A 22,016-nucleotide genomic window follows, 5' to 3' on the forward strand; every position below is an offset into this window, starting at 1 on the left:
CAGCAGCAGATTCCACACCCTGAAAATAACAAACTATAAATTGACTTTTTTTGAGCTGAATTGAAATGCTAAGTACATAACAAGATATAACTGTTGGCTGCACCATCTTAACTGTGTTATAATGAAGTCGAAAGTGAACCTGCTCGAGACTTTTTTAACACAAGTAAAAATAAGTAAAGCTGTACACATACAAAACATGTTGCTCACTCCATTTGGTGAGACAAAGCTCTTCGATCTGTTTGTCTTCATCTAGAATCGCCAGTAGTGTCTCCTTGAAGACCTTTATGTCCGTCTCCAACTCAGATAGGCTATGAAATAAAGCAGATGGAAATATTCTGATATAAACGCAACACAAGCTACACACTAAATAATAATTCAACACGTGCAACTCTGCACATACCTCCTGGCAAACAACCATTATAAATGTTGACATAGGAATTGATGAATTCATGAAGGGACATAATTCTGTATTGTAGTTGGACCTGCTGTAGCAGAGCAACTGCAGCGTGACTTAACAGGTTGCATGGAGGTACAAGAACAAAAGAAATAGGAGCAGGCCATTCAACTCTTCGAGCATAGTAATTAACAGATAGAAAGGAAAGTATTTGTGCAATCTATATTCAAGATGTAAAGATAATTCCTGCCCTCCCCCATCCCACATCCAAAGCCCCACCTTTGATTTTCTCCCTGAAGTTACCTGGATTGGAATATTCCACAATTACAACAAAATAATTCCAACCACTCCAAATGTTCCACCAGGGCCATTCGGCTCCAGACCGCAATAAAACGTTGGCCTAAACACGGGCAAAAAGAGCCAAATTCAAGAGATGAGGTGAGAGCGACTGCCCTCGACATCAAGGCAGCAGTTAACGGAACATGGCATCAGGAAACCTAGGTCAAATTTAAGTCATAGGAAATCAAGGAGAAAACCTTCCACTGATTGGAGTCATAATTGGCACAACGGGAGATAGTTGCGGTTGTTGAAGGCAAATCATCTCAGCCCCGGGACGTTGCTGGACAAGTTCCTCAGGGTAGAATTATAAAAATCATAATTTGGCCCCGCCAGCTGAAAGGGGCTGGACAGTCTAATCCTCCTTTCCAGTTCTTGGTCTATAGTCCTGTAGGTTGACAGTTCATGGACAATCCAAGTACCTTTTATATGTTGTGAGGGTTTTTGCCTTTACTACCTTTCCAGGCAGTGAATTCCAGATCCCCACCACCCTCTGCATGGAAAATAATTTCCCTGATATCCATAGAATCCCCACAGTGCAGAAGGAGATCATTCAACCCATTGAGTCTGCACCGACCCTCTGAAAGAGCACCATACTTAGGCCCACTCCCCCACTGTATCCCCATAACCGTGCCTAACCTGCACATTCCTGGACACTAAAGGGCAATTTATCATGGCCAATCCACATAACCTGCACATCTTTGGACTGTGGAAGGAAACCGGAGCACACGGAGGAAACTCACCCAGACACGGGGAGAACGTGCAAATTCCACACAGTCACCCAAGGTCGTAATTGAACCCGGCCCCCTGGCTTGATGAGGCAGCAGTGCTATCCACTGTGCTGCCCTGAAATTATTTTTTTACTTTGGCTAATAAAGGCAAATATCCAATATGCCTTCTTGACTATCTTATTTACCTGTCCAGCCACAATCAGGGGTTTGTGGAGTTACGCTCCCAATGCCCCTCCACATTGCTCTCAATGTCCCTCTACGTGTCAAAGTAACCTACCATTTATTGTGTGTTCTCTTGTCTTGTTCACATTTCTCAAATAAAATAGCTCATATTTCTCCGGATTGAACTCCAGATGCCTCTGTTCCATCTACCAGTGCAGTCCATCAATAATAATCATTATTAATTACGTGGCCAATTTTTGTCGTCTGAAATATGCAGCTAGATTTTCTACTTGAAACCTCCAGTAGGACTGGTTTAGCTCAGTGGGCTAGACAACTGGATTGTGATGCAGAACAAGGCCAGCAGCGTGGGTTCAATTCCTGTACCAGCTGAAAATTCTGAATTCTCCCTCTGTGTACCCGAACATGCGCCGGAATGTGGCGACTAGGGGCTTTTCATAGTAACTTCATTGCAGTGTTAATGTAAGCCTACTTCTGACAATAAAAAGATTATTATTTTGAACTTTGGTAACCAAATTACAAATCCTATGCTGGTCAATGGTAATTTTAATTATGGTTTACTGACAATGTAAACTTGCTCAGGAGCCATCAGAGAATAAACACTGAAACAAAAGCAAAATAACGGCGGACACTGGAAAGCCAAAAGAAAAGAAAAATGCTGAGAAAATTCAACAGTTTAGGCAGCATTTGCCTCTGAGAGAAAAAGAGAGAGACCAGAGTTGATGTTTCGACACGGTGACCTGGTTTGACAGACCACAGATCTGCAAGCCACTCAGAGAGCAGTTGGTAAAACTGCTTGAATTATGCCTCACTATGATTAGTTGGGTTTGCTAGGCTTGTTCAAGGTGCTCTTGGTAATCCAATGATGCCATGCTTAAGGTGTGGGATTGTGTCTCTAATCTTATTTGATTGAAGGGCCTTTCAATTCGAGATATTTAAATATTCTTAGCCACCTATTCATTCATTTGGTCGACTGTATTTCTCCATCGCAGCCAAGAAGGGGATCTCCAGATACATAAATTGCCATATGACTGAATCTTGGATGCATGTAAAAAGGTCTCCAAAGCCTAAACCATGATTTCTTGGACTCAGAAAATGCTTTGAAACATTTATGTAGCTGAGCATGCCAAGATGGTTCCTCACAGGAGCGGTTTCAAACAAATTTTATCACTGAATCAAATATGGAAGTATTAGAACAGATAGCCAAAAGCCGGGTCAAAGAGGTAGGTTTTGAGGTGTGTCTTGGTGGAAAAGTGAGAGGTAGAGAGGGCCCAGGCAGTTGAAGGCATGATCACAAATAGTGAAGTGATTAATATCGTGAATGTGCAAGAGACCAGAATTGGAGAACCTCAGAGGTCTTGAAGTGTTGTACAGGGAGAGGTGAGGCAAAGGAGGAGTTTGAAAACAATGTTGAGAATTTAAAAATCAAATTTACCAGATTGGGAGGTGGGTGAGCCAGCACAGCAGTGATGTATAAACGAGACCTGATACAAGCTAGGACATGGTACCAGAGTTGTAGAGTGGAAGATGGGAGGCAAGTCAGGGAAGCATTGGAAGTGTCAAGAAAAGGACAGATGAGGGCATCAGCAAGCAATGAGTTGAGGCAGGTTAGAGATGGGCAAAATCAAGGAGGTAGAAATTGCCAATCTTGGTGACAGGGTGGAAGCTGATCTCAGGATCTACTGCTACATAAAGGCTGCAAATGGCCTGTTTCACCCTCAGGAGAGTTACCAGGGAGAGGGATGGAGTAGATAGCTCGGGTCTGGAGGTTGTGGGAGGGACCGAAGACAATAGTTTTGGATTTTCTGTTCATTCAATCCTAGATGTTGAATAAGCAGTGCAACAACTCAAAGGCAATCGGGGTGTTGAGAGAGACGGGGCTGGTGAGTTGGAGCTGGAAGTCAACAGTGTAACGAGGGTTTTGTTTTTCAGATGATATGAAGAATATGGCTGGTGCCCAGTATACCTTTCAGCGCAGAATAATTCAGTAGAGAATAAATTATTAATCCTTTAAAATGCTGATTACATTTATAAGCTTTTGGTCATAGGAAATACAGGTACACCAATGAAAATGGCCCTGTAATTGTGAAACTAAAGAAAGTATTCGGAGAAAACCCAAATTGTAATGCATTAGTTAAGTGTTTAGTTTGATACTGGTTGAATCTTACTTTTTACTGGCTTGAAGTAAAACATGTAGCTTGCTTCGATCAATTGACAACTGTTTGGGGTCCACCAGGGCTTCTAACATCTTGAGTACCTGAGGCTGTAACTCATTTAGTCTTGATTGCAGAAAGCTGATCTGGAGACAATATAAAAGAAGCTATCTTTAAGAAAAATGGACAAAGTCTTTTTGTTAAATTTGTGCTGAATGTAGATTTGAAACAACACTCAAAATCATTTTTAGAATACATAGGCCTCAAATAAGTAATAGGAGTTAAGGTTGAGTTGCAGCAGAAGACACTGAAGTAGACTACAGAATAATGAAATACAGTTCTCTCCAGTACGACCATCTCAACTGGAATCAGGATTTCCAGTGTCATATATTCATGAGATAGAAGAGCAGAATTAGCCATTTGGCCCATTGAGTCATGGTTGATCTCATCCTGGCCTTAACTCTAACCTTTCAACCCATTACCAATTAAAAATCTGTCTAACTCATCCTTAAATTTACTCAATGTCCCAGCATCCACCGCACTCTTGTGTAGCAAATTGCACAGATTCACAAATCAGATAATCAAGTGGAAGTAATTTGATGTGAGGTGGGACAAATTTTCAAGAGTGACAGAGATTGCATTAAACAATGTGTGGAAAATAACCAGACGAGCTGCACAGTTTTCATAACTCCAAGAGCAAACCTCCCACGGATTTGCCTGGTGCATCAAAGCTTATAGTTTGACACAAAAAGTGCGATAATGAAGTGCAATAGGAAATCACCTATGTTTATATAGTTTTTAAGTTTGTTTTTACGGGATGAGGGTGTCGCTGACAAGGCCAGCATTTCTTGCCCATCCCTAATTGCCCTTAAGAAGGTGGTGGTGAGCTGCCTTCTTGAACCACTGCAGTCGGTGTAGATACACACACAATGCTGTTGGAGTGGGAATTCCAGAATTCCAGACCCAGCAATAGTGAAGTAACGGTGATATATTCCCAAGTTAGAATGATGAGTGCCTTGGAGGGAACTTCCATGTGGTGGTGTTCCCATGTATCTGCTGCCCTTATCCTTCCAGTAGTGGTCGTGGGTTTGGAAAGTGCAGCCAAAAGAGCCTTGGTGAGTTCCTGTAGTGCACCTTGTAGATCAGTGTTCTTCAAACTTTTTTCTGGGGACCCATTTTTACCAACCGGCTGACCTTCGCGACCCATGCCGACCGACATTCGCGACCCACGCCGGCCGACCTTCGCGACCCACGCCGGCCGACCTGCGCGACCCACCATTTTCTCTTACCTTGTTTGCTGCTGACAAAAATGGAGGAAATGGTTTTGGGTCCCTTTGGCCCTCCTACACACTCCTCCAATGAAACCTGTTGGATGAAGGTGAAGCCTTCTGGTGTCGGAAAGTATGGAGCCTCCATCTGTCCAAAGTTCTGAATTTTTTCCTGTAAAATTTTATCTAATAATCCCCCCTCCGACCTTGTAAAAAAAATAAAAAATAAATGAAAAAAATGAATAAAACCCCCCCAAAATTGTAAATAAAAATAAAATGAATAAAATAAATGAAAAAAATGAATAAACCCCCCCCCCGAACTTGTAAAAAAAAAATTAATAAAATAAATGAATAAAAACCACTACAGAACTTGTAAAACAAAAAGCTGCACCCATTTAAAAAAATAGTGGCCGCACTGCGCATGCGTGCCCGATTATCGGCGCACATGCGCAATGCGGCCACTTTTTTTTTACATGTTCACGGCCGCCTGCAGCCGCCGTTATTGAAAGCCCGGGGATTTGCGCGATCGGGAGTACCGCGGACAACAGCTCCGCGACCCTCCTGACACCCACCCGCGGGTCGCGCCCCCGACTTTGAAGAACACTGTTGTAGATGGTACACACTGCTGCTACTGTGCGTCAGTGGTGGAGGGAGTAAATGTTTGTGGAAGGGGTGCCAATCAAGTGGGCTGCTTTGTCCTGGATGGTGTCAAGCCTATTGAGTGTTGTTGGAGCTGCATTCTCCCAGGCAAGTGAAGAGTATTCCATTACACTCCTGGCTTGTCCCTTTTAGATGGTGGACAGGTTTTGGGGAGTCAGGAGGTGAGTTACTCGCTGCAGGATTCCTAGTATTATCTAATCATCAATTACTTAATCGCGGAAAACAATCATTCAAAATTTCACTACTTACCTACAGGGTGAAATTGGATCTGCAACTTTAGTTGTCGATACATTACCATGATTAAACATAGTTCACCCATCAACCACAAAACTTTATTGCAGAGCTGAGGGAGCCAAATTACTCATTCAAGCAAATGTAGTCATGTGGTTAATCAAATGTACTGGCTTTGCATCAAGGCAAATACTTTAAGTTAAAAACCTGCTTTCTAAACATTTTTATTCACCCATCTACATGGCTTTTCAGATTTTGGGACACTAATTTCCCTAACAAAACCGACAGCATTAATCTGTTTATTTTTGCAGTATAAAGGGTAGAACAGAGGTGCAGTGGTTAGCATTGCTGTCTCACTGCGCCGAGGTCCCAGGTTCGATCCCGGCTCTGGGTCACTGTTCAGTGTGGAGTTTGCACATTCTCCCCGTGTTTGCGTGGGTTTCGCCCTCACAACCCAAAGATGTGTAGGGTACATGGATTGGCCACGCTAAATTGCCCCTTAATTGGAAAAAAATAATTAGGTACTCTAAATTAAAAAAAAAAATTTTGCAGTATAAATAATTTTAATTTTACGAACCCTGTGCTGAAGTATTGCCTCTATGGCTCGAAATTCAAAAGGCAAAGAGTACGTGACCAATTGACCATCTCCAGCTAATTGCAATGTCAGGTACTTCAAAAGCCACTGCTCCAGGTTTAATTGCCGATAATCCAGGATAAGAAGATATTCCTGAGTAATTACAGCCTTTATAATCTGTCAAAGAGAGAGGAAAACAAAACACAGAACTCCTTTGCTGAAAAGAGAGACCTGTCGAAGCTTTTCATCTTGTACTCATCAGTATACTTTACATGTGATGGGCCATTTCAGCAATACTCCACATACTACCAAATGGCAACTCCTCTTGTGGGATTACCAGCAAGGATAATACTGGCTATGTATATAGATGAAGGTAACCATAAAGCTCCAAATTCTAAAGTTTATTCAGGATACTTGATGGATCTGTGCAAGAGATGCACTGCGGAGCTGCAAGTTAGCTGAAGCACTATCTCCGGGCAGTGTGTAAAATACCATTACAGAATTTATTCCAGCTCTGGATGAGACATTAAACTAACTCTCCAACTGTCCACTCAGGTGGAGGTAAAAGATCCCTTGGAACTTTTCAAAGATAAGAGGAGTTCTCCACAGTATCCAGGCCAATATTTATACATCAATCAACAGCACAGTCATGATCACATTACTGGCTGTGTGACTTTGCTGGACATATATTGACTGCAGCATTTCCTACAATAATTGCAAAACTGCTAAATGGCTGAAAAACTGCATTGGGATGCTCTGGGGTCGTAAAGGCACTTACATAAATGCAGATCTTTCCAAAACTTTCCTTTTCAATGATGTTCCAGAGCTATCTCAGTGTGAACTATTAACCTAGAATCCATACAGTGTAGAAGAAAGACATTTGGCCCATCGGGTCTACACCGACCCTCCGAAAGAGCACTCTACCTAGGCCCACTCCCCATCCCAATCCCTGTAACACTGATTATGGTCAATCCACCTAACCTGTTCATCTTTGGACTGTGGGGGTAGTTCCGGTGGCGGCCATGGAGTAGGAGGTCGTGTATTTGGTAGTTCCCGCTCGTGACGGACCTTTTATCCCCCGCCTTTTTTCGAATTTTATTTGAAAAATCGGGAGTGGATGGGACAGTGAGGAGGAATCCCACACCAGTATATGGAGACATGGACCAGAAGTGGTGGTATAAGAAGGAAAAACCGAGTAGTGAAGGCACATGTAAAACCCACAGCACAGGAAAATATGGCGGGGGTGCAGGGTACTGGCTCAGTGGCCCAGTGGCCAATGGGGCAGCTGGTGAAATTTATTCAGGAGGGTTTCAGCAAGCAAAAGGTGGAAGGTCGAGACCCAATCAAGGCATCGATCAAATGGGTGGAGCAGGGGATAGAAGGCCAAGGTCGGCGATCCAAAGGATTGAGGAGAAGATGGTCAAGCACAAGGAAAACTTAACTGCGCTGGAGTTACAGGTGCGACTGGTGAGGGATCAGCAGGAAAGGATGCAGGAGAAGGTGGAGGACCTGGAGAACAGGTCCTGTTGACAGAACGTGAGGATTGTCACCCTCCCTGAGGGCTGCGAGGGAACAGATACAAGGGCATATGTAGCGAATATGCTCAAGACGTTTATGGGTGATGGGGCACTTACGCAACCTGTAGAAGTGGATAGAGCGCACAGAACGCTTGCGAGGAGGCCACGTGTGAATGAGCCGCCGAGGGCGATGGTGGTGCGAATGCACCGGTTCCTGGATAAGGAACAGATTTTGCGGTGGGCCAAACAGATACGGAGCTGCAAGTGGGAGAACAGCATGCTGCACATCTACCAGGACCTGGGTGCGGATCTGGCCAAGAGAAGAGCGGGATTCAACGGAGCTGCAAGTGGGAGAACAGCATGCTGCACATCGATCTGGACCTGGGTGCGGATCTGGCCAAGAGAAGAGCGGGATTCAACGGAGCTGCAAGTGGGAGAACAGCGTGCTGCACATCGATCTGGACCTGGGTGCGGATCTGGCCAAGAGAAGAGCGGGATTCAACGGAGCTGCAAGTGGGAGAACAGCATGCTGCACATCGATCTGGACCTGGGTGCGGATCTGGCCAAGAGAAGAGCGGGATTCAACCGAATAAAATCGTCCCTTTTCAAGAAGAAAGTGAAGTTTGGGCTCCTTTACCCAGCTCGTTTATGGGTCACCTACGAAGAGCAGCAACTTTATTTTGAGACGCCAGCGGAGGCGTTGGACTTTGTTAAAAGTGAAGGGCTGGCAAGTGATTGAGATTTCTGAACTTTCGAGATGGGTAATGCTGTATCGCGTTTGTTTAAGTTACTCTTGCTTTTACACTGTATGTGAAATGTTTTTTTATATTGATTCTTGGGCTGTTGCTCAGTTCTGTAAGTTAAATTAGTAAGTTAAATTCTGCGGAGAAGGCCTTTGATCGGGTGGAGTGGAATTATTTGTGGGAGGTGTTAGGAAGGTTCGGGTTTGGACAGGGCTTCATTGATTGGGTGCGGTTGCTGTATCAGGTGCCAGTAGCAAGTGTGCGCACAAATCGGTTGATGTCGAGCTATTTTTAACTGCACCGAGGGACAAGGCAAGGGTGTTCCCTCTCCCCGCTGCTGTTTGCTCTGGCCATAGAGCCATTGGCTATGGCGTTAACAGCTTCCAGGAACTGGAAAGGGCTGGTTCGGGGGAGCGGTGGTGGAACACCGGGTCTCGCTTTACACGGATTACCTGCTCCTGTACATTTCGGACCCGTTAGAGGGGATGGGGGAAATTATGCGCATTTTAGGGCAATTTGGCTGGTTTTTGGGGTATAAATTGGAGTCTGCACATTCTCCCCGTGTGCGCGTGGGTTTCCTCCGGGTGCTCCGGTTTCCTCCCACAGTCTAAAGATGTGCACGTTAGGTGGATTGGCCATGTTAAATTGCCCCTTAGTGTCCAAAATTGCCCTTAGTGTTGGGTGGGGTTACTAGGTTATGGGGATAGGGTGGAGGTGTGGGCTTGGGTAGGGTGCTCTTTCAAAGAGCCGGTGCAGACTCGATGGGCCGAATGGTCTCCTTCTGCACTGTAAATTCTATGATTCTATAAAATTGAACATGGGGAAAAGCGACATGTTTGCGATCCAGGCAAGAGGGCAGGAGAAGAGACTGGGAGAGCTGCCGCTTAGAATGGTAGGAAAGAGCTTTCACTATCTGGGAATCCAGGTGGCTCGGGAATGGGAGACATTGTACAGGTTAAACCTGTCCCGGCTGGTAGAACAAATGAAGGAGGACTTTAGGAGATGGGACATGCTCCCGCTGTCACTGGCAGGGAGGGTACAGAGTGTGAAAATGACAGTCCTCCCCAAATTTCTATTTGTCTTTCAGTGTCTCCCCATCTTTATCATGAGGGCCTTTTTAAAACAAGTGAATAGGGTGATTTTGGGCTTCGTGTGGGCAGGTAAATTCCTGCAAGTGAAGAAAGTACAGTTCAAATTTCTCCTCCAAAGCCATTAAGCTAGGGAAGCTCCACCTATAAATAGATCTCCCATCCTCTCAGTTCCTACTCTTTGCCATCTCCGAAATCCTCCATCCAGCCTTCCCGACACAAACCGATGGTTGTTGTAGATCGGGGCCCAGACCGATGCTCCCTTCGCTCTCCTATATTTCCTCCGCTGCACTACAACTGTCCTGGTCAACACTTCTCACTCAATAACTACCCCCAAAACAGATCATCTCATTCGTTTGTTGTGGGAACTATGCAAACTGGCTGCCATATTTTTCCCTCATGATCAAAGCAATTAATTGGCTGTGGAGCAAACTGCGATGCCCTGAGGAAGTAATAAGGCCATGTTGAAATTGAGGTTTTTCCTTTTTTTAAAAAAAATGAATACACCCCAATGTGTGCTGCCACCTGTCTGGAGCAACATGGTGATGCTTTCAAGTGCCTGTTCAGAACGTGGGTCTTCCAGAAACCATCAAGTTTGGCAACCTGGCAACCAATGAGGTATGTATTGCAAAATAAACGGGAACACTTTTTCATAAAGTGACCGAGCGCCATTTTATTATTTTATAATTTACAGTAAAGAAAATTGCAAAAGCAAGCGATTTGTACGCATCGTGAATCTCTTGTTCGATTTTACTGCAAAACACAATTTCTGTTTTGACAAATATGATACACGGAATGTCACGGCAACACTCATAATTAGTGGCAGCAATCTGATTGGAGCTCATGGATGCAGCTGATATCATGTTAGATGTAACAACTGAACTTCTGAAACCTTTGACCTCCACCTCATAGAAGAACAAAGCGAATGGCAACGCCATTACCTCAAAGTTTCACTTATACATCCATCACCATTCCTTCATTGTCAGGGTACCAAAGTCATGGAACGCCCTTCCTAACGACAATGTAAAAATGTTTTGCATCAAAGAAAACCAGGGATGGGAAATAAATGCCAGCCATGTTTGCAACTTCCTTATCCCAAGAATGCAGTAAAAGAAAGTGACCAGAGGTTTTTGATACTGAATCTCCTGAAAGCTTGACTCTTACCTCCATTCGGAGGATGATGCAATTATTCCTCGTACTAATGCTCGCTAAATGTTGAAATCGTAAATCGCGAGCTTGAAGACCAAGTTCCTGATACAGTTCAGTCTTCTTTCGTTCTATAATGAAAATAGTGATGAAACCATTGAACCAGTTTATGTAACATATGGTAACTTATAAGATAAACAATTATATTTCTCTCCTCTTCTGCTAGAGGTGTTGCCGCTGAATTTGATCATAACCAGATACATTTTGCCACCTAAACTCCTCGTCAAACTGAACACCCAGGATAGTTAACACAACAGCTGTATGTTCACTCCCTTGGCAGGAATGCCTTTTCAGGGGTTTAGTCCCTGATTGCCTCTCTTTTTTCAGTGATGACTACTGGCTCAGCTCTGTAAAGCCACCAGAATACGCACGTCGAATCAGATGGGAGTAGAGAACAATCACTAAAATGGCTTGGTTCGCTTGCAAAGAGCATCGACAGGGGTGGAACGACAGATCGCTGCCATTGCTGAAGATTAAGATCGACAGACTTTAAATGTATTCACAGCATAGCTGAATGCTCAGCAAGAAGCAACCAGCTTCTGTGGGAGAAATGTGCTCTTTTTGGAGTGCCCTCTAAATCCCTTCCCTCTCTCCTCCAGGTCGTCCACCTCTTGACCAAGGATTTGCTTTCCCACCCCATCCCACTCATCCCCAATATTTTCTTCTTCAGGTTTACTGCCCATTTTTGTCCTATTATACATCCGTGGAATACCAAGGGACAATTCTACATTAAAGATGCTGTATAAATGCAGAATTTACCATTGAAAGGGACCAGACTGCATGGCCAAACTGATGGCAAGCATTGAAAATAAATAAGAACTATCTGCATGTTTCTTTCAGTGGGCCACTGAAAGCATGGCAAGATGGGCAATTTGGGAGAATGTTATTCTTCGACTGTGCAATGATCGACTGGCATTTCAATGGGATTGACGTTAAAACCGATTGAAAAATTTGATGCAAAAGGTCTTTCTGATCAGCAAAATGATATTCAGAAAAGAGAAAATTACTGAAAACAAACTTACCAAAGAAGCTTACGTTCCCAGCTTTGTCATACCTCATCTGAAAGAAAATACACTTTTAATGTGGTCCTTGCACATTTTGCGTAAATTAAATTTAAAATATACAGGCTGTACTTACTACGGAAAACACTGGAACCACACTGACGAGGGTAGTTTGTGAGGGGTCTGTGCTGTGGTATCGCCGAACAATTGCTGAAGAAATATGAAAGGTGGAAATAATAATGATTTGCTTTTCATGTGAACAGTGGGATTTTTACCATAGCATAAAAAAGTTATACAGCACATGTAAGGCTATTGATGACACCATGTTCTTAGCACAGAACTGCCCATTAGTCATGGTGTCTTACTAAAGTGAAGGATTAAGGTAGATTCTTGGACTATGCTGTGTGACCTCAAGATGCTCAGTACTGGAACTAAGGTTTAGACTTTCTCATCTAACCACATTGGTTTTCAACTTCACCAAAAAACAGTTCACCTTTTCACTTAATCAGGTTACTGTTTGTGGGAGCTTACAGCGTGCAAATTGGCTGTCAGGTTATAAGTCTAGGTTGTAGGCCTACTTTAACACTGCAATGAAGTTACTGTGAAAATCCCCTAGTAGCCACATTTGCACAAAATGTGCAAGCACCACATTAAAAGTGTATTTTCTTTCAGATGAGATATGGCGCCTGTTTAGGTACACAGAGGGAGAATTCAGAATGTCCAATTCACCTAACAAGCATGTCTTTCAGGACATGTGGGAAGAAACCAGAGCACCCGGAGAAACCCACGCAGACACGGGGAGAACGTGCAGACTCCACACAGCAGTGACCCAAGCCAGGAATCGAACACGGGTCCCTAGAGCTGTGAAAGTGACTATGTGCACGATCCAACGGCCACGCTGCTTCCAAAAAGCAGCTCGCTGCAGTGCAGCATGGCCAGTGAAAGCCGGGAGACCCCACTCTTCGGGATCTACCCGGCTCACAACGCCTCATGAGATTCAACGTGATCTTGCAAGACGTTGCGACGTGGATCGCTTTTTAGCCAATCTGCATATTAGAGACAGTAAGTCTCACTCTAATGTGCAAATTCCTGAGGTACCTGAGGCTTTGGGATTCAATCCCTTCGCCTCAGAAACCTTGGGCGAGCGCCATTCAACACTGGTCCCCACAAATTGATGGAACACCACCCATGGGGATCTTCAAGGGATCTGAGCCCCCCCCCCCCCCCCCCCCCCCCACACCTCACCCCTTCCAGCTGTACGGTATGGGGAGGGAGGTCAGGGATCGCTCTGTGGGCCTCTGAGATTTCTTGCTACAATGGGGAGTTCCGGCTAGCGGAGCTCCTCACTGTACAAAACGGGGCTATGTGCGGCCTTGGCTGTACATTCCTAGTTCAGCCCCTTATTCAACGTGAGTCGTGCTGAACAGCCACGTATTTCTCTGGACTGCAAGCGCCGGGAAACATGCAGCTAAATGTGTTCGCTGGGGGGCCTGGTTCCCTTTTGAGAGAATCGTGCCTTATTTTTTTTTTTTAAGTGCTTCATTGGCTGTGAAGTGTTCGAAACCTTCAGGTCACGAAAGCATATGAATACAAGTTATATATTTCGACCCATCTTGCAGTAGCATGTCAGATGATTCACAATGTGACCTGCATTGTATTACAATCACTATGCTTCACATGGTGCACGAATCCTGTGTAGAGAATAGCACACAGGATAAAATAACTCAATCAATGAGATGGCTTCAGAATTGCTCAGTACTGATCATGGCGCTGTCACATTTCGTTAATGAAATGGACACACTGTCAACATTCTCTGCCTCAAAAGGCTGTGGATTCTGCCAAGTGCAGTTTTGAAAATGGAGTGATTTTTTTTGGCAAGGGGATCTAGGAATATGGAACAAAGATGGGCAAATGGAGTGGAGTTGCAGGTCAGTCATGATCTAACCGAATGGTATTGGGGGCTAAATGTTTATTCCAGTTCCTGTATGCAGCCATTCTTATTTTTAATAGTAACATAATGAAATGCAAGTTACTGTTTCACCTCAGAACTGTCACTGTATGTCATCCAGATACCGCCCTCAAATTCCCTCTTTAAATCTGCTGCTTCAGCCAACACACATCCCCACCAGCATTCAAAGCCATCCTCTTCAAACCTCTCCTAATTTCTATGCTACTTGGTCTACTCTTTACATGAAGCAACCTGGCCCATTTACTTTTTTGAAAGCTCTACACAAATATCACTGTTGTATAAAGTCAGCATCGGCTCTTCAATAACTCCCATTTCCTTTTCTTTAAAAAAAATGCAGTTTTACGTTTACAAAATAGACGTTTGGTTCCTTATGTTTAAAGAGGCTTTCTTGCAGAAGGTATCTTGAAGGATGCTGACAAGCAAGTTGTTGCTATTGGCTGTGGCATATCCTTGAGCATGATGCATAATGGAAGGCATTGTCTGAAAGAGGATGGCGCCGGAGCGAGGCGACTCTCTGCAAGCTCTCCCCAACAGATCCACTTTTAACTTTCTGTTTAATTCCCTTTTCTTCCCATGTACTGAATGATCTGTTGAGCTGCTTGCAGAAAAATACTTTTCACTGTACCTCGGTACACGTGACAATAAACAAATCCAAAATCCAAAATCCAAGAATGGATACAGTGGCTTCAAGAGTAACATTCATGAGGAAATTGGGCATCAGTTTGAAAATGGAAAAAAACATTGCAAGGCTGGAAGGGGAAAAACAGAGGCCGAATGGTGTTGCATTTTGAAAGAATCAGTTTATTCACACTGTGCTGAATGGCTTCATTCTGTGTCCATTGTATTTCAGGTTTGTCAGGTTTACAGTTGATTATCAGTATACCACATTTGGTTTCAATGTAGCAGCCACACCAAAACATGCAAACATGATATCGGCCTAATGCCCAGGGTGCTTGGTTCCTGAAGGATCCTCATGTTCGTGCAGGGATCTCTCTAGCTGGTGACGTGTAGGATCTGCCATTGGCTGCGCTGATGGGATGTGTCAAACTTTCTCAAGTAACGCTGATATTTCACCCAGGTTTGGCAGCCATAGACTGTGACCTGTGTCCATCTCAGATGATGATTAATGAAGGCTCACTTGTCTGAACAGCTTCCCAAAGGAGGAGATTGTGTAGTGGATCCTGTGCAGGATCTCTGAGATTATGGTCCTGGGACACCTGGCTACGAGATAGCAGATGTGATCAACTGACTTTGCAAGGAGTGGGATTTGGTGCAAGTTCCCATTTTGGCTGAATGTTATTGGCATTCACATGCAGCCTCAGGATTCTATATGTTTCTACAAACAGCTCAGGAATACCATTATGATGTGGTAACTAGACTGATAAATACTTGCCTTCCGAAGTTGCTCTCTACTTCCAACTGGTCAAAGATCAAAGGGCGGTCTGTGAAAATGTTTCAAAGATCCTCTGAAAGCCTACTTGAATAAAATTGACTTTGATCTCAACACAATGGCAAGCCTTACTTCAATAAGGTGTAGATGGCTTTGAAGGTGTAAAATGTGAGAGCAGGAAGAAAGTTCAAGAAGGTGTGTCATCCCCCATTGACCTCAGACTGATGAATGGCCTCTATTTCTGTCCCTGTTAATGCTGAAGTTCCCTTAGTCTTTTACCCTTCCATTTCTACCTCTTTAACTTTTTATTAACTTCACCCCTATATCTTACATACTCTAGCTGGAATTCTCCGACCGCCTGAATTCTCTGTTCCCACCAGCAGGGCACCCCCGCTAGCGGGTTTCATGGCGACGTGGCATGGCATCAATGGGAAATCCCATTGACAAGCGGCCGGAGTAGAGAATCCCACCGCCAGCGAATGGTGTGCCACCAAGAAACACACAAATGGGGGATCGGAGAATCTAGCCCTCTCTCTTTCTCTCTCCCCTTTTTTCATGCTTTGTTGTGGAAATGCCGGCGTTGGACTGGGGTGAGCACAGTAAGAAGTCTTACAACACCAGGTTAAAGTGCAACAGGTTTGTTTCAAACACGAGCTTTCGGAACACAGCTCCTTCCTCAGGTGAATGGAGAGGTATGTTCCAGAAACATTTATATAGACAAAGTCAGAGATGCAGGACAATGCTTGGAATGCGAGCATTTGCAGATAATCAAATCATTACAGATCCAGAGAGATCCAGATCCAGAAATCCACCCCCCACCATCTGGCCTAGACTTGCAAAATCCTACCAACTGTTCTGCCTTGAGTACAGTACATAGAACATAGAACAGTACAGCACAGAACAGGCCCTTCGGCCCTCAATGTTGTGCCGAGCCATGATCACCCTACTCAAACCCACGTATCCACCCTATACCCGTAACCCAACAACCCCCCCCTTAACCTTACTTTTTATTAGGACACTACGGGCAATTTAGCATGGCCAATCCACCTAACCCGCACATCTTTGGACTGTGGGAGGAAACCGGAGCACCCGGAGGAAACCCACGCACACAGGGGGAGGACGTGCAGACTCCACACAGACAGTGACCCAGCCGGGAATCGAACCTGGGACCCTGGAGCAGTGAAGCATTTATGCTAACCACCATGCTACCCTACTGCCCCAGTAAGAAGTCTTACAACACCAGGTTAAAGTGCAACAGGTTTGATTCAAACACGAGCTTTCGGAGTGCGGCTCCTCCCTCAGGTGAATGGTGAGGTATGTTCCAGAAACATTTATAGAGACAAAGTCAGAGATGCTGGACAATGCTTGGAATGCAGACATTTGCAGGTAATCAAATCATTACAGATGCAGGGAGAGGGATAATCACAGGTTGAAGAGGTGTAAATTGTCTCAAGCCCGAACAGTTGGTAGGATTTTGCAAGTCCAGGCCTGATGGTGGGGGGTGGATGTAATGCGACATGAATCCAAGATCCCTGTTGAGGCCACACTCATGCGTCTCATGTGCCTTGAGACAATTCACACCTCTTTAACCTGTGATTATCCCTCTCTCTGGATCTGTAATGATTTGATTATCTGCAAATGCTCACATTCCAAGCATTGTCCTGCATCTCTGACTTTATCTATATAGATGTTTCTGGAACATACCTCTCTATTCACCTGAGGAAGGAGCTGTGCTCCGAAAGCTCGTGTTTGAAACAAACCTGTTGCACTTTAACCTGGTGTTGTATGACTTCTTACTGTTCATGCTTTGTGGCAACTGTCTTTGATGCTTGTTTCAAGGAACAACCAATTATTATGGTATCTAGTCAAACATCATTTCATTTTCCTGTATTTAGTACCATGGGAAATTATAGTGCAAAAATACAGCTTGCGAGCAGTGCTCTATTAAATGTGTGTATCTGAAATACATACTCACACTGTCTGCTTGATCTGAGCTGAAGGATTTGTTGGGCCTGGAGTTCCACCCCACACGTATGAAGTGCAGAAGTACTTCTCCCATGTGCACAGTGCTTTGCAATCTTACACATGGAGCTGTATTTTAAACATAATAGTTTATGAGGGCTGGCTTTAAGAGCGAATCTGACTTGCTCTTTTAGAGATCGCAGCAAAGACCCGGTTAGCCCGCAGATCTCCATTCACCCAATTCTTGTTTGAGGATCCCTCAAAGCCAAGGCACTGAGACCCAATAAAATAAACGACCTCTTCGACAGCCCAGGGCAGATATCTGGATAATTATCTCCCGGAAGAAAACATCAGCAGCAGCGGAGTCAAACAACTAAACTAACTGAGCTCTTAAAGTAACTTCTATGCATACGAATAAAGACCGGCTGTCAGAAGGCTTTGCAAGGCAACAAGGAGCGCGCGAGCTTTAGAACCATCCGGGCAGGATTCTAAAATAGAACGTATCCTTTAGCAACAGAATAGCAACTCCGTTGCACGGAAATCTCACACGTAACAATGTGCGCAAGCGCGTTGGAGCGGAGAGGCACGTACCCGCATGCGTAGTGCCGTCTGGGCTGCCGGACGGTGCGGCTGCCGGGGTCTGGTCCTCTGAGCATTGACTGAACTGTCAGGTTTCACCAGCTGTTGCATTTTGGTTTCAGCAAAGACACACCGAATAAATACAAATGTATCTTCAGCAAAAAAAAAGTGCAGTTCTGAGGTTTTGGTGGCTGTTGCATTATTTTGTTCTTTCATGGGATGTGGGCTCACATTTGTCAGCATTTGTTGACCGCATCGCATTGCCCCTGAGAAGGTAGCTGTGAGCTGGCTTCTTGAAGCATGGCAACCCATGTGTTGTAGGTACACCCTCGGTGCTGGTAGGTAAGGAGTCCCAGGGTTTTGACCCTTTGGCATTGAAGGACAGCGATATATTTCTAAGTCAGTAAGGTGAGAGACTTTGAGGGGAACCTGCAGGTGATGGTGCTGCCTTTTATACAAATTATTGGTTAATTCACGTGTGTTGGGCCTCTGGGGCTGGAATTGACTGCGCACTCGCCCAGGGTGTCATAACAATATATATATACTGTATATAGGAAGAGCAAAGCTCTCAATACTGACCCCTGGGGAAATCCATTCTGGTCTTTTCCACTACAACCAGTTAGCCCACGAACTGGAGGTTAATGGAATGACTGAAGGTCTTTTCACCAAGTTGATCATCCGGCAGCAGTAGTTGATGTTTATCTCAGTGTGCATCCCTGGTGTACAGCATATAGATTATTGCATCCTGCATTATAGAGCTGCTTGGAAAGAACATTAACTAAAACCACTGCATCACTTTCCAGATCTGTCTTGCAAAGGCACGTGGCAGAAGGAGATGTGTGGGATATCCTTTCCATCACAGCACAGTATACAGAGATCATGTGACTTTCGGTATTCAGGAAATTTCTATTTCACCATGCCGAAACTCTCCTTCCAATCTTTGGTGCATTCCCTGACCCCTCTGAACCTTAAACGTAGCGACTGAAAGTAGCCTGGTCTGATGGTGAAGGGGTAAAAGGACTTAGTGTGAGGCAAACAAGGGTCATTCTAAGGGACTTATATTTGTATTGATAATCATTAGAAATACGGTATAATTTTAAGTGGCTTTAATTTTTTTTTAAATTTAGGGTACCCAATTATTTTATTTGTTTCCAATTAAGGGCCAATTTAACATGGCCAATCCACCAAACCTGCACATCTTTGGGCTGTGGGGGTGAAACCCACGCAGACATGGGGAGATTGTGCAAACTCCATTTGGACAGTGACCCAGGGCCGGGATTCGAACCCGGGTCCTCAGCGCACAGTCCCAGTGCTAACCACTGCACCCCATGCTGCCCCAAGTGGCTTTAATTTAATGTTTCTGTGCCTGGAAGGGTAAAACCTATAGTTAGATCAATGCTGGACAAAGATGTTTGTATGTGTGGGTGTTGATTAATTTCCAACTGTGATTCTATTGTACTTGTGGAGGGTTGCAGCATGAAGAGTAAATAAAAGCCTAGAGAAAGATAAATCATTGCTGAACAACTGGGGCCTTGTAAGCTAAGTCTAGTTAATTTGAGTGCATTTGGCGATATGTAGTGAGAGAGAAGGTAGCTCTCACAGCTGTTCTAGAAACAGTTGGTTTAGAAGGGAACATCACCCTCAGCTTTGCTAGAAGAAAAGACATACCACGTTGCAACAGTTAATGAAATAAGTGCAGAGATCTGAAGAGCTGATGGTTAAGGAAACTAGAGAAATAAAGAAAAGTGTCCAAGAAATCTGGAGTTAAGTGAACAGAGACCAAGGTATTGTTCAGAAGAATTCAAGGAAGCGTAAACCAAGTGTTCTGAGTTAAAGAGACAATTGCAGTAACCAGATTTAAAATGGGACAAAACCCTTCAAAGGTAAAACAAATGTCTGCTACCATTTTAATACAGTCTGGGAATCTAGAGTTTAAGTAATTGTGAGCAGTTCGCACAGCAGTCAAGACAAAGAAAACCTAAAAGAGATGGTGCGAAATCCTGGACTGGATTCAGTGTTAAAAGTGGAATGGAAGTTTGGATTAAAAGAGTGGTTTGTAAAACTTGATCTGGATTTTGGAATGCAAACTGATAAGGGAAAGTATAATTATGTGAGAAGATTTTAAAGTGTGTTTTTGTGAGTGGAATTTGGAAACTCTCGTTGTGACAATAGCTGGGGGAATTTTGAGGAGAAACCCACAGACATTCACTTGGGTTCAGATGGAGTGTGTGTTACCACAATTATCTTGTCTGCGTAAAGGGACATTGCGGATTAATGAAACCATCGTCGATTAACATGTACTTTGTAACCTATGTTACAAACACATTCTCCCCATGCCTGTGTGGGTTTCACCCCCACAGCCGAAAGGTGTGCAGGTTAGGTGGATTGACCACGTTAAATTGCCCCTTAATTGGAAACAAATAAAATAATTGGGTGCTCTAAATTAAAAAAATAAATAAAGCTGATGTGTTGGGCAGGCTGGGTCGATGTGGACTGCACTTGATGCAGTATAGTGAGAGACAGACTTCCAACACTTGATGAGATCCAACACGATTTTATTTAACATCTAAACTATTATACATGTTCAACTGTGGGTTGACACTATGCTGACTTGACTGGAGACCTGATGCTCGCCTGACCAGACTGACTAGCTACCACATGGTGTTTTCACTGGCTAGCTCACGAGTTCTGACCCAGAGGCTGGGTCCTGAGAGCGTGGGAAAACTGGTGCCCTCTGACTTTATAGTGGTCGTGTCCTGTCTGCTAATTGGCTGCTCTGTGCTGTGTGCTTACTGGTCATCCTGTGTGTCAATCACTGCCTGTCTGCACTCCATTATATATATAGATGTATATTATGACATCTCCCCCTTTTTTTTGTTTGTGTTCAGATAATAAATATTAAGGTGCATGTGCTTGTGGATGTGTTTATGTGCGCGACTATATACAGAATGTGCTAAAATGAACTTATATACATAGGAAGGTGTCACCAGTGCAGAGATAGGGCAGATGAAATGGTAAAAAACGATATTTACAGAGGTCGAAATGATGAGGTAACAAAATTGTGCAAACGTTCAGTCTATAAGTTTAGTCTTTGTGGTGGGCGACGAGTTCTGGTTGACCGCCTCAAGGGTGGATCAGGGGCCGCCTGCACTTGGACAGGCGGGACTGCCGCCAATGCGGTGGCCGCAGAGGTCAGCAGGATTTCCGGTAGATCGGTGGCCTCGTAGTAGGGCACATCCGGAGGAAGCATTGTGTGAGGTGGGACATCACGGTTGGTGGCGGGCGTGGAACTCTGCGTAGTGCCCTTCTGTTGAGTCGTAGGAAGGAGCAATCAGCCATGCGGACGAGGAACAATCTCGGGGCCAGTTGCTTGACCACCACAACTGTGGCGGATCAGCCGCCGTCAGGCAATTGTACACGAACACGATTAGTCGGGACCAGCTCAGGGAGATCCGTGGCATGAGCGTCGTATACTGATTTCTGTAGGGCCCGAGACTGCTGCATCTTTCGTATGACCGTGAGGTGGTCAAGGTCTGGAACATGGAAGGCTGGGACCGTGGTTCGCAGAGTGCGATTCATGAACATCTGCACTGGAGACAACCCAGTGGACAGCGGGGTTGCTCTGTATACCAGCAGCACCAGGTTGAAGACGGAGCCTGAGTCTGCAGCCTTGCATAGTAATCTCTTGACAATATGGACCCCTTTTTCGGCCTTCCCGTTTGACTGCGGGTAGTGGGGGCTGGAGGTGACGTGACAAAAGTTGTATAGCCGGGCAAAATCAGACCACTCCTGGCTGTAAAAACAGGGGCCGTTGTCACTCATCACCATGAGTGGGATCCCATGCCTGCCAAATGTTTCTTTACATGCTTTAATCACCGCCGTCGACGTGAGGTCGGACAGTTTCACCACTTCGGGGTAATTGGAAAAGTGGTCGACCAGGAGGACATAGTCTCGCCCCTTGGCGTGGAAAAGGTCGACACCGACTTTGGACCATGGGGTGGTCACTATCTCATGTTGCTGCAGAGTTTCTTTAG

The 22,016-nt window shown here is 44.6% G+C and overlaps 1 protein-coding gene across 1 annotated transcript in view; it reads right to left on the reverse strand.

Moving 5' to 3' along the window:
• The window catches only part of mrs2 (magnesium transporter MRS2), a 30,185-nt gene extending 12,245 nt beyond the window's left edge, over positions 1-17,940 (reverse strand). Inside the window, 7 exon segments of the mRNA XM_038796953.1 lie at positions 192-308; positions 3,810-3,940; positions 6,531-6,704; positions 11,040-11,152; positions 12,104-12,140; positions 12,219-12,292; positions 17,417-17,940. Of these exon segments, the coding sequence (XP_038652881.1) occupies positions 192-308; positions 3,810-3,940; positions 6,531-6,704; positions 11,040-11,152; positions 12,104-12,140; positions 12,219-12,292; positions 17,417-17,636 (866 nt within the window). The 5' untranslated portion in view covers positions 17,637-17,940.
• Between the last annotated feature and the right edge of the window lie 4,076 nt (positions 17,941-22,016).

Source organism: Scyliorhinus canicula, chromosome 5 (assembly GCF_902713615.1).
Source record: "Scyliorhinus canicula chromosome 5, sScyCan1.1, whole genome shotgun sequence".
Lineage (NCBI taxonomy): Eukaryota > Metazoa > Chordata > Chondrichthyes > Carcharhiniformes > Scyliorhinidae > Scyliorhinus > Scyliorhinus canicula.